Genomic DNA, 14,988 nt, shown 5'->3' with positions numbered 1-14,988 from the left:
TCCTCCTCCTCCTCCTCCTCCTCCTCCTCCACCGGAAGAGAGCGGCCTACTCCATCACCTTCTGCCCTGAAACCTCCCCAAGTTATTACTTTACTTTGATAATTTCACTTTAGTCCTTGCAATTTAATTTACTTTCAAAAATCTCTGTAGAAATTTTAGAATTTTTCTATTATAAGGTATTTTGATGATTTTAAAATTTTAATATATTTTAAAATAATAAATTTCAGGAATTGAAATGATTTTATTTCTTTTTACCTTCTACACATTTGAAAATCAAAAATTAATTTCTAAAATTGGCGCTGATCTAGTGATTACTTGGAATTATTATTTAGAGGGTGTTTTACTAAATTTATTAAAAATAACTAATAAGTCCGTACAACTTATAAGTTATTTTAAAGCTTATATAAAGACATTTTAGAGAAAAAAATATTAAAATAAGATTTTTTTAAAAAAAAAATAGTATCTCCCTTACTTTTATAAAAAAAAAATAATTTATAAGTAATCAAACAACTTATTTTGATAGTTTATAAGTTATTTGAAAAAAAAAAATTATCAAACAAATTTAAAGAGCTTATAAACTCCAAGTTATTTTGTAGAGCTTATAAACTCAATCATACACCCTCTTAATCGTTGTTTAGATTGATTCATACTTTGAACAAACTACTTACAATAAGACCTTCAATAAAAATTTTGTACAAATTCTCCTCGCTTAAGCTCTATTCTATAGAATCTCTCCGGGCAAGTTATCATATCAACAAATATGACAAGAAGGTACATATCATTATTTGATAGAAAATTATATTATATTTTTTTATATGTTTTTCCAAAAAATATGGAATATTATTTTTTATTATTATTAGTTTGCAGCTAAAAATCCACCAAAAACAATACCCGTCCAAAACTTGAAGGAGGGGAAGAAGAAGACAGAGTCATGGCTTGCAAGCCTCGCCATCGGCAAAGCCAACCCCTCGAGAAGAGCCAGAAGGAAAGAAATAGTTTATTCAATTATAAGTCTCCTCCTGTATTTTTCCTTATTTTGAGGGTGTAGCTGTTTGTTTAACAATTAGGCATCACATTTTGTTTTCCTTGTTTGAAAATGAGAGGTTTATTCCTTGTTTGAAGTTGATATAAAAGAGAAGGTATTAGATGTGCCTTAGCTCCTAATGTCTTCTGTAGGATTCTTATTCTCCATGTTTAACAATAACATTGCTTCTCTAATAACCACATCTACTAATTTATTTATTTATTTATTTTATCCATAAACTTTTCAATAAGTTAATTTACCGTTCTCACGATCGATGATAACTCACGTTAATAAGTCATAAAATATAACACATATTCACTTCTTGTGAGTTGTTTTAATACTAAGTTACTTGTGTTCATGAGTCGGGATAAGTTTAATTTCACCGAATTAAAACTACTTTTATCCCCCTAAAAAAAATCCAAATCGAAATCTAGATCATGTTTCCCTTAATTTTATCTTTTAAAATAAGTTTATGAGGAGAGGAGCAGGGATTAGTGCAATCAACTGATTATGACCTATTATTTTCACTTTTCACTTATATAAGAGTTTACTATCGGCTTAACTTTTTGTTTTACAACATTTGGATTAACATGAGTTAATTTATGTGAGCTTGAGTTTGGACGGATTTTGGAAACCGTTTTATCTTAAATAGAATTATCTCGTAATTATTTTTTATTTATAGCATTTCCTAACATAGAAATTATGAAAACAAAAATATCGTTATAGATCTCGTCCTCGACCGATGTGGGCTCCACTAATTTCACTAATGCCTTTGGAGGTTGTTGTGCCCCAATGATGTTCACACATCTTCATAATAATATGATATTGTTCATTTTGAACCTAGACCCTCATGATTTTGTTCTTGGATTCTATCCAAAAGGTCTTATGCCAATGGAAATATCTTGCATCATTTTAACCACATGATCTTTACCGAATTTTTCCGATGTGAGACTTTGATTGAACTTCAACAATTCTCCCCTCAAACGAAGGACCACAATTACTCTCATGGTCCGGACCTCCCCGCGAGCATCTAGTCACTCTGACCTGCTCTGTGCCTGCCTGCAAGTATCCGCACCCAGTCACCTTGACTTACTCCGGGACTCCCCGCGAGCATTCGGCCACTTTGACTTGCTTCGGACCTCACTACGAGCATCCGATCACCCTGATCTACTCGTCTCCCCGCGAGTATCTGGCTACCTTGATCTGCTCCAAGCCTCCCATAAGTATCCAGTCATCCTGACATACTCCAAATCTACCCACGAGTATCCAATCACTCTGGTATATTTCCAACCTCTCCGCGAGAATTAGTAATTATTTTTTATTTATAGCATTTCCTAACATAGAAATTATGAAAACAAATGTATCGTTATAGATCTCGCCCTCGACCGATGTGGGCTCCACTAATTTCACGAATGCCTTTGGAAGTAAACTTTGGGAATATAAAAAAATCATGACATGGTGTGCCCTGTCATATGACGAGTGGGCCTAGCTGTGTAAGTCAATAGAAATGAAGGTAGAGTTTTGGGTCTGAATTGTTAGTAAGAGAAGAATCGATGAGTTTAGCTGGCACCGAGGGCAAGAATATTCTTTGGCGCTCTTCTTCGGATCCGTTTCTCTCCTTCTCTTCTAGTGAATTTGAAACACCAACTACCGACCTTGTCGCTCTTCTCCTATAACTATCTTTGTTTTCCTCACTGCCTTGGAGCTCAAGCCAACGCCGATTAGGAGATCGGAGGAGGAAGCTATGGCCGATCCCTGGCTCATCTCCTTCCTCTTCTTCACCATCATCTTCTTGCCCGTGGTGGTCGTCTACTTCGCTTACAAGCACGAGGAGCCGATTGCCGCTCCCTGCTTGGCCGAGATCGGGATGCCCCCGGTGCCCGCGACCGCCGCACTCACCTCGCCTTCGCTGCACAAGGATCGGACAAGGAGGAGGAGACGAACGAAGAACCAGGAGTCGACGGTCGGCGATTTAGGGCCTCGGTCGACAGTGCCTTCGACCGCCTCCGCTGCTGTCGTGAGCTCCGACCGACCGAGTAGGAGGAGACGCGGTGGCGTTAAGACCCTGGGCGAAGCCAGCGGATCAGGTGGTGTTCCCTCGCCACCTGGTCTCGGTGAGCAGAGGATGATCGTCCAAGAGATTTGTGAGGTTGGACTCGAGAAGGATGTTAATATGGAGGGTGATCTGGACGTTCTTTGCTCCAAAGAGTATTTCGGAAGAAAAGAAGATAAGAGGGTCGAGGTTGGTAGAGTTAATGATGATTCGTTTAAGGATGAAGAGGAAGAGGGCGAGAAAGTTGTGGAACCGATTGAAGGCGATGCGAAAGGGAAGGTAGATGCTCGGGAATTGAGTGAGACGAGAGGAGCATCTTTGTTACACTGTGACGATGAGTGGGAAGGGATCGAGTTGAGTGATGCGGAAAATTTGTTCAGAGTTGCAACCCAGTTTGTTGATGCAAATAACGGCGCGGATGCAGTGTCGAGACTGAGTAACGAGTTGCAGATGCAGTTGTATGGACTCCGCAAGGTTGCGATTGAAGGTCCATGCTATGAGCCACAACCCATGGCGTTCAAGGTTTCTTCTCGCTCAAAATGGTATGATCTATAACGTCGCTTCTTTATTTAAACACTTCTACAATATTGAAATGTTAATATATTTAGTGCTGAAAATTTTGAAGGTCTTATGTTTTCTTAGCCGTCATGTGTTATCCTTATCGTATTTCTATTAAGGATGAGGAATGGGGGATGCTATGTTGTCCCTAGGAAGCCTGATGGATCTTAGTGGAGTTTGGATTGAGAACTTTTTTCTCAAAACAAATAGGCAGGTTATAGAAATTTAATACACGGTAAAACATCCCAGTGATCTCAGTTTGAGGTTCCTATTTATATATATATTTGAAAATTATTATGATCTTCTACTTCGATTGAATTTTAACATGCACTCAAAATGCGGTTTATGTTGATGCATAGGGACATTAATCTTTTGCCAACGAATTTGTTCTGTAAAAACATTTACTCTTGAATGCATCCTTTTTGTTTAGATGTAATTGTGTAATTGGCTCATCTTGAATTGATCATATAGACAACTAAGGATAGAGCATGACTGATGAAATTACTGGGTCAACATGAAATAGTTTTTTGAAAATCTGTGGAAAGTATAATTATCTTGCATGATCATGTAGACAAGACTGAACCGTGTGTAATAAAAAACCTTTGCAATCATTTAACTGGATCAGGATGAAACTGGCCAATGAAAATCAGTATCGAACCTATCATATATGCTCAATCTTGTATGATCATGTAGACAACTAAGGCAAGACCATGACTGTTGAAACCTCTGTAATTGTTTAATTGGGTCAACATGAAACAGGCCATTAAAAAATCTTTATTGTATCTATCAGATATACTCATCATGTATGATCATGTAGGCAACTAAGGCTAGCCTTTGACTGATGAAACCTTTGTAATTGTTTAATTTTGTCAATATAAACTAGCCAATAAAAATCTTATTGAATCTATCAGATACCTTATATGATTATGCAGATAACTGAATCTCGACTCTGACTGAGAAACCCTTGTAATTGTTTATTTATCTGAACATGAAACATACCAATGAAATCTGTATTGAATCTATTAGATATACTCATCTTCTTTGATCGAAGCTTGGAGAGCTGGTTCAAGTGTCACAACAATGCCAAAGTTTTTAAGTTTCCTCCTTTAACAGTAATTTCAGTTGTTATTGCAGCGCATAGAACTGCAATTGTGAAGATATTTAGTATATCAATTAGTTTTGGAACAGCAGACCTAATTATTTTTCTTTTTGTCTGTGTTAGATCCGTATCTTGGTGCTAGATAGCAGTGTGATAGGTGTCGATTCACATACTAGTGTTTAATAATAGATTTAATGAAACTTAATAGTGTAGATGGGACAACTCAGTTAAACTGTGCAGCCAAATTTTATATCTAGACCATCATGTCTTTTGTGGTGTCACGGGACCTACAGTGATATTGTCTACTTTAGAGATATTAAACCTTCGTGTATTTATTTTTAGGTTACAATTAAAAAGGACGGTTTGCTCTTGACAAAATGCAATCACATTCACGCCGAATTGTATGTCCTTCCTGTTTTTTTTTTTTCTTTCTAGATTCGATTTTCTAGGGGAAAAAATCAGCGTAGATCACGTCTAGTTTATCTGTGCTTTAGTCTCTTGTTTACAAAGTGGACGATGTACCTCGACTATCGCACTTTTTATAATTTCTATTTCAGAATGTTGTTCATCCTTTGACTAGTTAGGTAGCTGTGTGCAAAAACATATATGATCATGGAGGATACCTTTCTTATTGTGGTAGGCATGCTTGGCAAAGATTGGGGAACATGGATCCAGACGTTGCCATGGAATTGTACATCCGTCTTCTTACTGAAAATGTTCCAGAATGGATTGCAAAAAAATCATCGGTAACTAACTAAGCAACACATTCCCTTTTGTATATATATATATTCATTCATTATTTTGCTGGCAATGCAACTTCACCATAATGCAGCCGTTAATTTAAACAACCCTCGTGAATTCTAATATTTTATTATTTAATTTTAAAACATGAGCAGGTTGCCTTTAGGTTTTAAAGCACAAATTTTTAAAAAATTGTATTTTAAAGAAAATGCCGGGTTTTTTTTACATGTTGATAAGAACAAAGATTTTGTTCATAGAAATAAACTTTATTATGCAGAAAATAAGATGACATCAAATTTTTTAAAAAAAAACCAAAAATGAAAACAGAATAGTTTTAATAAAAGAAAACTGGAAAAGCTTCGATGTTTTAAAATAAAATTCGCAGCAACCGAAAAAGAACGTATTAAAATCCTAAACAAAATAGTACAAAAAGGAATATAGATACGCTACGAAAGAAAGAATCACCATCAGTGGCGAGCAGACACGGCAGCTTTCATGTTCTTTGACCTCTTGGTCGAATAGATCTTCCGGTAAAGCTCCTTGGTCCTGTGCGCCAGCAAGACATCCAACCCGACGCCGACCAGGCACACAAAGGCCATCACCACGAAGACCATCCGGTAGCAGTGCGCTCCCACGCAGGTATTAGCCCCGCCATCCGTCTTCGTGGCCTCAGCGTCGTACAAGATGCCGGCGAGCAGGCCGGAGAAGAGGAAGGAGCCGAGGGGAAGATTGAGGATGAGGATGTTGTAGATGAGGCCGTAGTACTTGAGCCCAAACAGCTCGGACGCCGTCGGCACTGAGATGGCAAGACGGACACCGTAGCACAAGCCCACCACCACGGAGCCGATGAAGAGGGAGCCCGGCATGCCTATGGCCATCACCACATAGCCGGCGGCCATTAGTAATTGCGAGACCGCGTTCCATATGGGTCTCGGTGTCCCATGCTTCCTGCAAGTTTGTTGGAACAGAGTTCGTATATCAACGACCGTCAACGATAAAAACTGAGAAATATTAAATTACAAACATGGAGAATATTCCTATGTAGAACACATATCCGATCACACAAATTAGTGTATCATATATCTTCAAGTTGATTATGATTGAATTTAACTAAAAACATATTAATCAAAAAGCAAATGAGATGATACATTAAATCTAATGGTCAAATCCTATATGACATATTATGTACACATATTAATGTTGACAACTGCACAATTCAATTAAATTTCTTTGGGTAGCTACTGTAGAGTTACTAAAACGGACCTATCACTGAGCATTTAAAAAGATAATGGATGCATACACGTTTAAATCGAATACCCAAATCCATTTAAAATGATAATGAGTGCACTGAATGGTAGGTCTAAAATATGAATAAATAAATTATACGTGCGTCTCCCCGTCATTCCTAAACCAAAAAATTGTATCTAAACCGACTTGAGAATGCTCGATCTGATTTGTACTACGGTTAAGAGGTCATCCCATCTAGCATATTGTCGGATGTTATAAACATAACTATTAAAAGTTTCATACAACCTCAAAATATAATATACAGTTTATATTTTTGAACTATAAGCTCTTTATCTTCCAATAAAAGTTGGGACAAGCAATAACATGTTGGCAAACTGTTTGAATATTTAAATGACAGCTTGATAGTAAAAATATCAAAAGTATATTTAAAAAACAATGATAATAATAATAACTCAACTATCAAAAAAGTTATCACAGCTATTTCCAAATTAAGTGAAAAAAAGGTAAATGACAGAACAATTTAGTCGACTGCTTAATTAATTAACTAGGAGATAAATTGACCGCTAAATTAATTAGGATATGAGGAGTTTTTTTCAATAACTCAACTATCACGGACAGTGAGGTGTGAGTAGAAAGCGATGCACAAAACGTACCATCACTAGGCAGGTGGGAAATCATTTTCTATGCGACGACATGTCAAAAGGCCATTCTCTGAGAGAGACGAAATAGCTATAATAATAATAATAATAAAATAATAATAATATGATCTTATCTTATCTTATGCACTAAGACAAAAACGAAAAACACGAACCATGCACTGATGCACGTCCTAATTACAATAGATGCGTTTTATTTAATTAGATGACAATTGCATCATGTGACAATCTAATTAGATGCAACGACGGATGTAATGGATCACGTGTAATGGCCTAGTGTTTTTTTTCCTTTGTATATAATTTTTTAATCTTCTTCAGTGATCTGATTCGGGACTCGTTACGAAAAAAGGTACATCATGCAACCTACGTGGTCTCAACGGCTACTGTTGAAGCCAGTTACGTACTAAAAAAAAATGTAATGAATTTATACGAGGGAGGGGAAAAAAAACTCCAAGTAGTTATGCTTACAAAAGAATATGCAGTGCAGATGCTACGTTAAAATATAGGGCAACCCAGTTACTCCAGTCAAAAGATAAAGAATTGGCACGATTTGCAAACTATGTTTGAATATTTAATTAATAACTTGATATATAGTAAAAATATCAAAAGTATATTTAAAAAACTATAATAATAAAAACACAACTAGGGCATAAAACGTAGCATCACTGGGGCAGGTGGGAGATCATTTTCTATTATATGACAATATGGAAAATGACATTTTAAAAGAGAGACGAAATAGTCAGAAATAAACATCAGGTCTGAAAGGCAACAAACGAAAAACGAAAAATAAAACCGAATCAAATTTCAATTCCAATTAAATTTATCTCTTAATTAGATCAGTTTAGTTCTTCGTTCAGATTAACTGTCTTACTTTGATATAATTATATCATCACTTTTAGAACCGGATGTAATGGATCACATGTACTGGCCTAGTTTCTTTTTTGTATATGAACTTTTTAACTTCTTCAGTGATCTAAGCAGCAGGTCTGATTTATTGTTCATCTCAGGCACAAATAGAAGCAGGTAAGCATCATGAAATGGGACTCGTATTACAAAAATTATAAAGGTACATCATGCCACCTGCGTGATCTCACCTATCATTGTTGAAGCCAGCTATGTCTTAAAAAAATTAATGAATTTATAAGGAGAGGGGAAATGTCCAAGAGAAGTAGGCATGCTTATAAAAGAATAAAAAATTATATGACAAACCGAATCCACTCCAGTCAAAAGAAAAATAATTGATCAACAATCCGCCCATCGAATTCATAGTGGCGTGACTAGTAAGGAATACAAGGAGACAAATAGGTGGCGAAGAAATTGAGGCGAAAATAGGTGAAAATTTGAGCGATCCACTGGACGATTGGACTAAGTAACTAACACATGCAACATGTAATATACAATAACACTAAATTTTATTGGTCAGAATATGACCCATTAAAAATAAATTGTAATGTATATATATAATTAATATATAAATATAATATTATTAAAATATTTTTATGACTATTTATAAAATATATTCTGACTGTCAAATTCTAATCATTTAATTCTATCAAAATTTCTTAAAAAAGGACTGATACATGCAATTAATATTGCAAGCAAGTTGGATTTGACTACCACATCCAACTGTGCGAGAACAATAATCTACAATTAATTTACAAGTGCCACGCCCCTCAAAAACGAGAAGATAGAAACTGAAAATATTATGATGAACAAGCAAGGAGTGCCTTACCCGTGCCACCCTGTGAAAGTGAAAGATCAGTGGAAAGGGACGACATGATTTAGAGGCATGTTCTGTCCCAGAATGAGACAGCGAGAAAAGGTGCTGGTCCACCGAAGGTTCATCGATCACCGTTGAGACATTTGTTGCAATTGTCTAATGTCCGTCCATAAGCAAGCACAAAATCAAGACTACTTGCGCCAAGCCTGTTTGCTAGGCCTGCAACTCCTACCCTACCCCCAATTGTAGTATTGAAAAAGAAGATAACAAATATTTTTGCAATATATTTAAGAAACTAAGCCAAGTGTCCGATTCGTTTACTCTAAAAACACAACCCAAATGGTTGCAATAAATTGTAAGGCTTGTTTTGTTTACTCTAAAAAGTGAATTTGATGGTGATCACTAGGACTTTGAGATCAAGAAAAATGACAAATATCTACCTATTTTATATTTTTATTTAATAAGTGGCTATTTATACATTAACATCTTTGGTCGCTCATAGAAGTTCTCATTTTTTAAAAATAAAAATGAGAGAAAAATATTCTGAAAATAAAGGTATATAATAGACAAATTAAATCATTCTCGTTAAAATTATTGTCAGAAGTTTCATTATCCATCCAACTTCGATCTGACAATGAGCTTGTCGTGATGTGATCAACCTTTTCAGATAAATATAAGGCCGAGATTAGGGCAACCTTATGTACTTAAAATGACATTACCTCGCCTAAGTACCTAAGAGTTATTGCAGTCCTCATCCAATATACCTTCTACTCAAAATTCAAAAAAGAAACATACTTTATTACTAGAAGCATATTAATTTCTTATTCCTAGTGATAAGATTTTAAGATGAATTGAACGGTGACAGAAGGTTTAGGCAATCCATCTGAAATAGTTGGGATTCATGATATGATATGGTGTTTTCATGGATCGTTCTTCAAGAAAATTTGAGTGTATGATATGATGCGTTAAATTGTACCAGGTGGGGTCGTGGGGATTCATTCTATCACATCGTAATTGAGAAAAAACAGAGAGCCGTGGTAGCTAGCGGTGAGTTGTGGCTTTCAGCCATTGCACAATTAAAACACTGAATAACGACATGATGTGGAACTGCGGTGCACATACCCCCTCCTCCATTTATATAACTTGGAGAGCCGTGGTGTCATGTTGGCTTGCGAAAAGAACTTGCCAACAAATTAATAGTTTAATAAAACGAAAAGATGTTAACTCTCAAATCGGTAAGGCAAAATAAAACAAATTAAACTGCACCTATGGGAACTCCTGGCTTATGGCAGTTACAAGAACAATCATATCATCGAGCAATTGAATCGGATTCTAGCAAAGACCAAGTCAAACTATTTCTGCTCATATCTCTGTTCTAAGAAGGAATACTCTGATCCATGGATCTAATCTACTAGATCATGATGGTAAGACTATCTATGTAATCTTACCATATATTCCCAAGTTACAACTAATAAATTAGCAAAATCAAATAAAATCAAATAGACCTACTAGAGCAAAAACGTTGCGCAATACAAAAATGATACGCCAAAGTAGTAAACTAACGAACGATGGATGCAAAAACGACTAGATATTAAATGGATAGAAATAAATAAAGAGATGTAACTAATGCAGTAATTAATTAACGTACTTGATGAAGTATTCCGATACGGTTCCGGATGCGATCCGCCCAAAAAAGCCCCAGATGCTAAGCATGGAGACGAAGATGGAAACATCCGTATAGCCCATTGCCGTACCCATCTGCCCCATGTTGTTCATCACTGCCAACCCCGTTCCAACCCCGCATAGAAACGACAAAAACAAGACCCAGAAGTCCACCGTCTTCACCACCTCCACTATCGTGTGGTCCTCTCCGATCTCCGGTCTCCGCCGTCTCGTCCCCTTCTCAATTTTTTCCTCCACCACCGCCTCTTCCGCCCTCGGACTATGGCTATCCTCTGCCTCCGTCGTCTCTGCCTCTGCTGTCAACAATAACTCGCTCACTCCTCCGTCCTCCACATCAGCTTTCTCGCGTATCCCCGATCTGCAAATCGACTTTAGCGCTATGTGGATCGGAACCGCCACCGGCGCCACTAGCAGGAGTAGCAGAACCGCTGCGAAGACCCTGGAGACGACCGCTCCATGTTTGCCTGTCAGATCAAAGGCCAGCAAGTACACTGCGATGACCACCGCCATCGCGTTGATGACCCCGAAATACTGTGAGTCGGTGCCGTCGTCCTCCGCCTCCACGTCCTCCGGCGGTGACTCACGGAGGAAGAGCATCGCCGTGGTGCAAACCACGGCGGGGACGACCGCAAGCAGGAAGAGAAAAGAGGCGGGGTCGTCGGAGAAAAGGGCAGAGCAGATGTCGGTGAAGATGGCGGTGCTGAGGCCCACGTAGCCCTTCAAAATCCCTGACACCGGCCCTCGGTTCCGGCGAAAATTGCGGATGCACGTTACGAGCACCGCCGTGTTCATCCAAGTCGTGCTGTTCCCGCCCATGCACAAGAAGATGCACATCTGCGAGGGATCGAAGCAAAGCAACCATTATACCAAAGCGATCTCAAAACTTCGACCAAATTCTTCGTCAGGAAATTAGATCGGCGACGAAGGTAGAGACGGTAGTAGTACCTGCCAGTAGGGGAGGGGGCGAATGGATTGGCGCACGACTAGCCACTGGGCGCCGTACCCGACGAGGCCCTCGAGAGAGCCGATGAGAAGGATGATCGGGGTGGCGAGACGGTCGGAGGCTAGGCCAGCGACGATGCCGAAGGCCTTTCCGATGTCCTTGGCGACGGAGAGATTGTTGAGCTGGAGCTGGGTGAGTCCCATGAGCGTCTTGAGGGCGTCAGAGTAGTTAGAGAAGGTGTAGTTGTTGCCGGAGATGCACTGCACCCACACCGCCGTGACGAGACCTAGCCACCGCCCCGTCGCCGCGCCCGAGATATCCATCGTATCCTCGCTGCCTCGCTGTTTCTGCCTCTCTCTCTCTATCTCTCTCGTTCGATCGTTGTCTCTCTCTCCCAGTCTGAAAGGTCTACTTATAGAGCAAGCAAGGTCGGAGGAGAGATTTGTTTGAAAGAAGTGTGTGAACGGGGGCGACTTTACTGACGGAATCAAAAGCACGTCCGTCGTCCGCACGAAGTTACCGGACGAGTAACGAGACCCTGCTCTGCGTCTTCGCACGTGTGACCGAGGAGGCGAGGCGGTTACTGACGCCTGGCGGTGGCGTTGCTATTACGCTTCTTGTGCTATTTTATTTGGGTTTTTTTATTTAAAAAAAAAGCTCAAAATTGCCATTCTAGTAATATGTCTATTTTAATACTAAGGACTAAAACACAAACTAAACCCCAGGAGAGAAAAATACGGTAAAGATACAAAATTATCGGAAATAAGATAAAATAAATATTTCACTAATTTACAAAACACATGAAATTCACTTTATCAATTATTATTTTGGATTTTAATTAGATGTTATCCTTAGACACGTCCATTTTATAGATATTATCCCCTATAAAAACGTATAATATCAAAATATAAAAATTAAAATTATAGAGCAACCACCCAACTATCTTTTTATTTTTAAATATTATTATTATTATTATTATTAATTGGTAACAGATATCTCATTTGACAAATCTAGGAGTCATCGATCTAATTCTTCCCATCGATCAAGATAAATTAAGAAGCATTCAACAAATAATATATCACACATTTTGGTATTTTAATTAACTGTTTATTAAAAAAATTATTTCTTAATTCATCGAAACTAAAATTCAATTTTTAAATGCTGTAAAAACTAACAAAGGATTCTGCCGCTGCACCCGAGGTGGGTAAGTGTAACCATCCAACTTGATGGTACACTTGGTATATAATTAAATCCACTATAATATTAAAATTTATTCATTGTGAACTGAACAAAAGAAAAGATCTTAAGAGTTGACTTCCTTTAATAAATATAAATTTCAATTAGAAACGTTAGTGAATTTATATAAAATGGTACACTTGGTATATAATTAAATCCACTGTAATATTAAAACTTATTCATTGTGAGCTGAGGAACAGAAGAAAAGATCTCAAGAGTTTACTTCCTTTAAGAAATATACATTTAAATTAGAACCGTGAGTGAATTTATACAAAATAAATATTAGAGTTTATGCATATAGCACAAACAATAAAAATTACAATATTGTTTTCCCAATTTTAATATAAATTGTGCGATTTCAAATTAAATTGATATATTTTCTAGTTTATTTTTTCTTTAAAAATGATAATTATTTATCTCACCGTGTTCATTAGAAGGAGAGTCTTGACGCAACGATAAAATTATTATTTTGTGACCAAAAGGTCAGGATTTCGAATTCTATAAATAGCCTCTTGTAAAAAGTAAGGTAAAATTACGTACAATGGATCCTTTCTCGGGACCCCGCATAATGAAAGATTTATGTACAGACTATCCTTTTTATTCACTGGACATGGATTCGTTCGTAATTGTGACGACTGTGAGCTAATTAACATAGTTTTTTTTCTATAAGTATGCAACTTTCCATCCATCAAATAAATCAGAAAGTACAAATAGATCGTCACGCGTCCCAACTTCACGTTAGGATGTTATTTGCTTAGGAAAGCACCCTGCTTGGGGAGGCTGTGAGCTAAGCAGCATAGTGTGTAAACGTTAAGATGTCATTTGCAAAGGCATTAAAGCCAAAACTAGGCAATGAAGGCAGGTGTTTTTATTTCCTACAGATGTTCGTCCCCTAATTTGTAACATTTAAGTTTGAGGATTCAGTTTTCTTTTTATTTTTAGTTTTGAATTTCTTTGAGCAAAGACATCTTAATTTTTTTAATAAATTAACTTATTCAAGGTGTTTTACATTTGTTAAGACAGAGGAACACGTTTGAGCAATCTGATTTTGCTCAGTTTATTTATATTATCACTAGTAGAGTTAAGCTGAGATTGAATTTGTTCAAATTTACTTGTCATTAAAACAAACTTCTATTAAATTAGTTAAATTTTAATTTATTTATTTTAACATACAACAGATGAATAATAATAATCTTGGATTTCATAGAAATATTCAAACAAAAATACAGATCTTTGAAATCAAATATTAATCTTTGAAACTTGTAGAAATTCTAACCAAACTAAATCTTCCAAAGCATATGCAACGTTTGACACACAGGATTCAGTTTCATAATATCGATGACAAAATTACACTTATGGCAACAGCAACTATTCAAGATTCAAAACATATTGGGCTTTAGCACTAGATAGCAACGAAGCAAAACTTCAAAGGGCAAAATCTTAAGCCCCGCGGATGTTTCCGATATGAGAGTTATACTGTGTGGAGTCTGATGACAGCTGAAATCATTGGATTCTTCGTGGTCTCTAAAAGATCCTACTTTTTCAACTTGAACTCTGTGTTGGATGGGAACACTTTGCCACGGTGATTGAAGATGACGAAATCCAAGTTGGCTGGTAAGGACACAACCCTACAATTCATTTTACTACCGATTTATTATAAGCATCGTAGATAAATAACAAGTAGCTATGTTACTCAGATTCCGGCACGAGCACCGAGATAATGGTCGATCCAACTGTCCAATACAATCATGTTTTTTCCAAAGAAATTTATATGTGATTAATAGAGATATACGGTAGATATATAGGTTACGTTTGTTAAGGTGTAATCTAGCTTGTAATGTAATCAGGATTATATTATAAGATTGATTATTTTGTTTGTTTTAACTTTAAACCTGTAATGTAATGTAATCTCGATTACAAAAGATAGTGAAGTTTTATAATCTGGATTACAAAGCAAATACTATGTAATCCGATTACATTACAAGGTCGCAGTTTAATCAAAATTTGAATGTCGAATATACTCCTAG

At 37.0% G+C, this 14,988-nt stretch overlaps 2 protein-coding genes across 2 annotated transcripts; one reads left to right on the top strand and one right to left on the bottom strand.

Annotated features, from left to right (window-relative positions):
• The first annotated feature begins 2,658 nt into the window (after positions 1 to 2,658).
• LOC122043152 lies at positions 2,659 to 5,579 on the top strand. The gene is made up of 2 exons (XM_042603633.1): positions 2,659 to 3,619; positions 5,375 to 5,579. The coding sequence occupies exons 1-2, from the start codon at positions 2,769 to 2,771 to the stop codon at positions 5,490 to 5,492; spliced, it is 969 nt and encodes a 322-aa protein (XP_042459567.1). The 5' UTR covers positions 2,659 to 2,768; the 3' UTR covers positions 5,493 to 5,579.
• Positions 5,580 to 5,793: 214 nt separating this feature from the next.
• On the bottom strand, positions 5,794 to 12,144 carry LOC122043150 (protein NUCLEAR FUSION DEFECTIVE 4-like). Its single transcript, XM_042603632.1, has 3 exons — positions 11,728 to 12,144; positions 10,748 to 11,616; positions 5,794 to 6,423 (listed from the first exon to the last, which is right to left on the bottom strand). The coding sequence occupies exons 1-3, from the start codon at positions 12,046 to 12,048 to the stop codon at positions 5,943 to 5,945; spliced, it is 1,671 nt and encodes a 556-aa protein (XP_042459566.1). The 5' UTR covers positions 12,049 to 12,144; the 3' UTR covers positions 5,794 to 5,942.
• Positions 12,145 to 14,988: the final 2,844 nt, after the last annotated feature.

The sequence above is a fragment of the Zingiber officinale genome, chromosome 2A (assembly GCF_018446385.1).
Source record: "Zingiber officinale cultivar Zhangliang chromosome 2A, Zo_v1.1, whole genome shotgun sequence".
In the NCBI taxonomy this organism is placed as follows: Eukaryota; Viridiplantae; Streptophyta; class Magnoliopsida; order Zingiberales; family Zingiberaceae; genus Zingiber; species Zingiber officinale.
This window is presented reverse-complemented; position numbering and strand designations above follow the sequence as displayed.